Below are 1,277 nucleotides of genomic sequence, written 5' to 3'. Positions count from 1 at the left end.
ATGGTAGGAGGGATTGGTTCTGGTGTTCTGTCGCCCTAGTTATTAGGATACCTACTGTCTGCAGCAGTTTGTAATATAGTCCAAGAAAATTGAAAGGCATCCTAAAGATCGCTAACATCCAGAAACGATAAATATTTGAGGAGATGAAAATGCAAATTCCTCTGAATTAATCATTGTATCTTGCATATGTATGTCAGATTATATTTTACCCTGAAATATATGCAAATGAGTCAATGAAAAATAAAAAACAAACTGCAGTTTTACATGTTGTAAATAATTTACTACAAGAAGCCAAAATACAAACATATGCCAAACTTATAAATAGCTGTTGTTATTTACACATAAATCTTCATAAAATACATTAGTTTTACAATGAGAATTCTTTTCTCTGTGGAGGGAAAGATTTTAATGAACCAGATAGCACTTTTTCAGTTTAAAAAATTTCTAGTAAACTAAGTCAATGAGATCAGAATAAAAATATTTAGTAAATGAATACTTCTGTAAAATAAACACTGTAGTATTGAATTAAAGATTGCAGAAGAGATGATAAATAACTACCCGAGATGAACTAGAATTTCACTGTTTACATACATCGTTAGGAGATGTTTCAGTATGCATGATTTAAATATTAATTAGACAGAAATGATCTTTCTAAACATATCACATCCTTAGTTCATCTACAGTGATTTTATTTCTTCTGGTTATAACAAATCATTCAAATTGTTCTTTGTTGTATGAGTTAGTGTTTACCTACATTATTCTATGAGAATATGTTGTAGTCTTCCTGGTCTTTGAAAAAGCCTTGCAGATACTCGCCACATGACTGTTAGGAAAGTACTGTCAGCTCTAAAGATATGCAGGTGTACCTGGTGTTTTCTGTTTGCCTTCCTTTCAGGTGCTTGGGTGAACTCGGGCCGAGGAGTGGTCAGAGACCAGGACAATCATTTAATTTGGACTTACGATGCTCCACACTTGGGCTACTGGGTGGCAGCTCCATTCCCAGGAACTAGAGGTAACTGAACAATGGAGAACGGATGCTGTGCTTTTTACCACCTGAGCGGTTTCTCACTGTAGGTGCTGTGGCCTTCTGGCTGCGTGGTCCTTGAGAAGGCCCTTAGTCTCAGCTTCTTTTATGACCAGCGCGTGTTTGCATGTGCTTTTTGGGGCACTATCCATGTGCACAACCTGTCTGACCGTCTTCTCACCCTCTCCCTTATCTGCCCCCATTTTCTTCCTCCTCTCCAAAAAGATCTTGTTTCCTAGCATCCTTTATATTT

The 1,277-nt window shown here is 36.9% G+C and overlaps 1 protein-coding gene across 1 annotated transcript in view; it reads left to right on the top strand.

The window, feature by feature from the left end:
* The window catches only part of Fam171b (family with sequence similarity 171 member B), a gene marked incomplete at its 5' end in the record, with an annotated part of 69,352 nt that overhangs the window by 59,788 nt on the left and 8,287 nt on the right, over positions 1 to 1,277 (top strand). The window contains one exon of the mRNA XM_023712337.1: positions 794 to 1,012. Coding sequence (XP_023568105.1) covers positions 794 to 1,012 — 219 coding nt within the window. The remainder of the gene's footprint in view (positions 1 to 793; positions 1,013 to 1,277) is intronic.

Source organism: Octodon degus, unplaced genomic scaffold (genome assembly GCF_000260255.1).
Source record: "Octodon degus isolate 3935 unplaced genomic scaffold, OctDeg1.0 scaffold00025, whole genome shotgun sequence".
NCBI classification, from domain to species: Eukaryota; Metazoa; Chordata; class Mammalia; order Rodentia; family Octodontidae; genus Octodon; species Octodon degus.
This window is presented reverse-complemented; position numbering and strand designations above follow the sequence as displayed.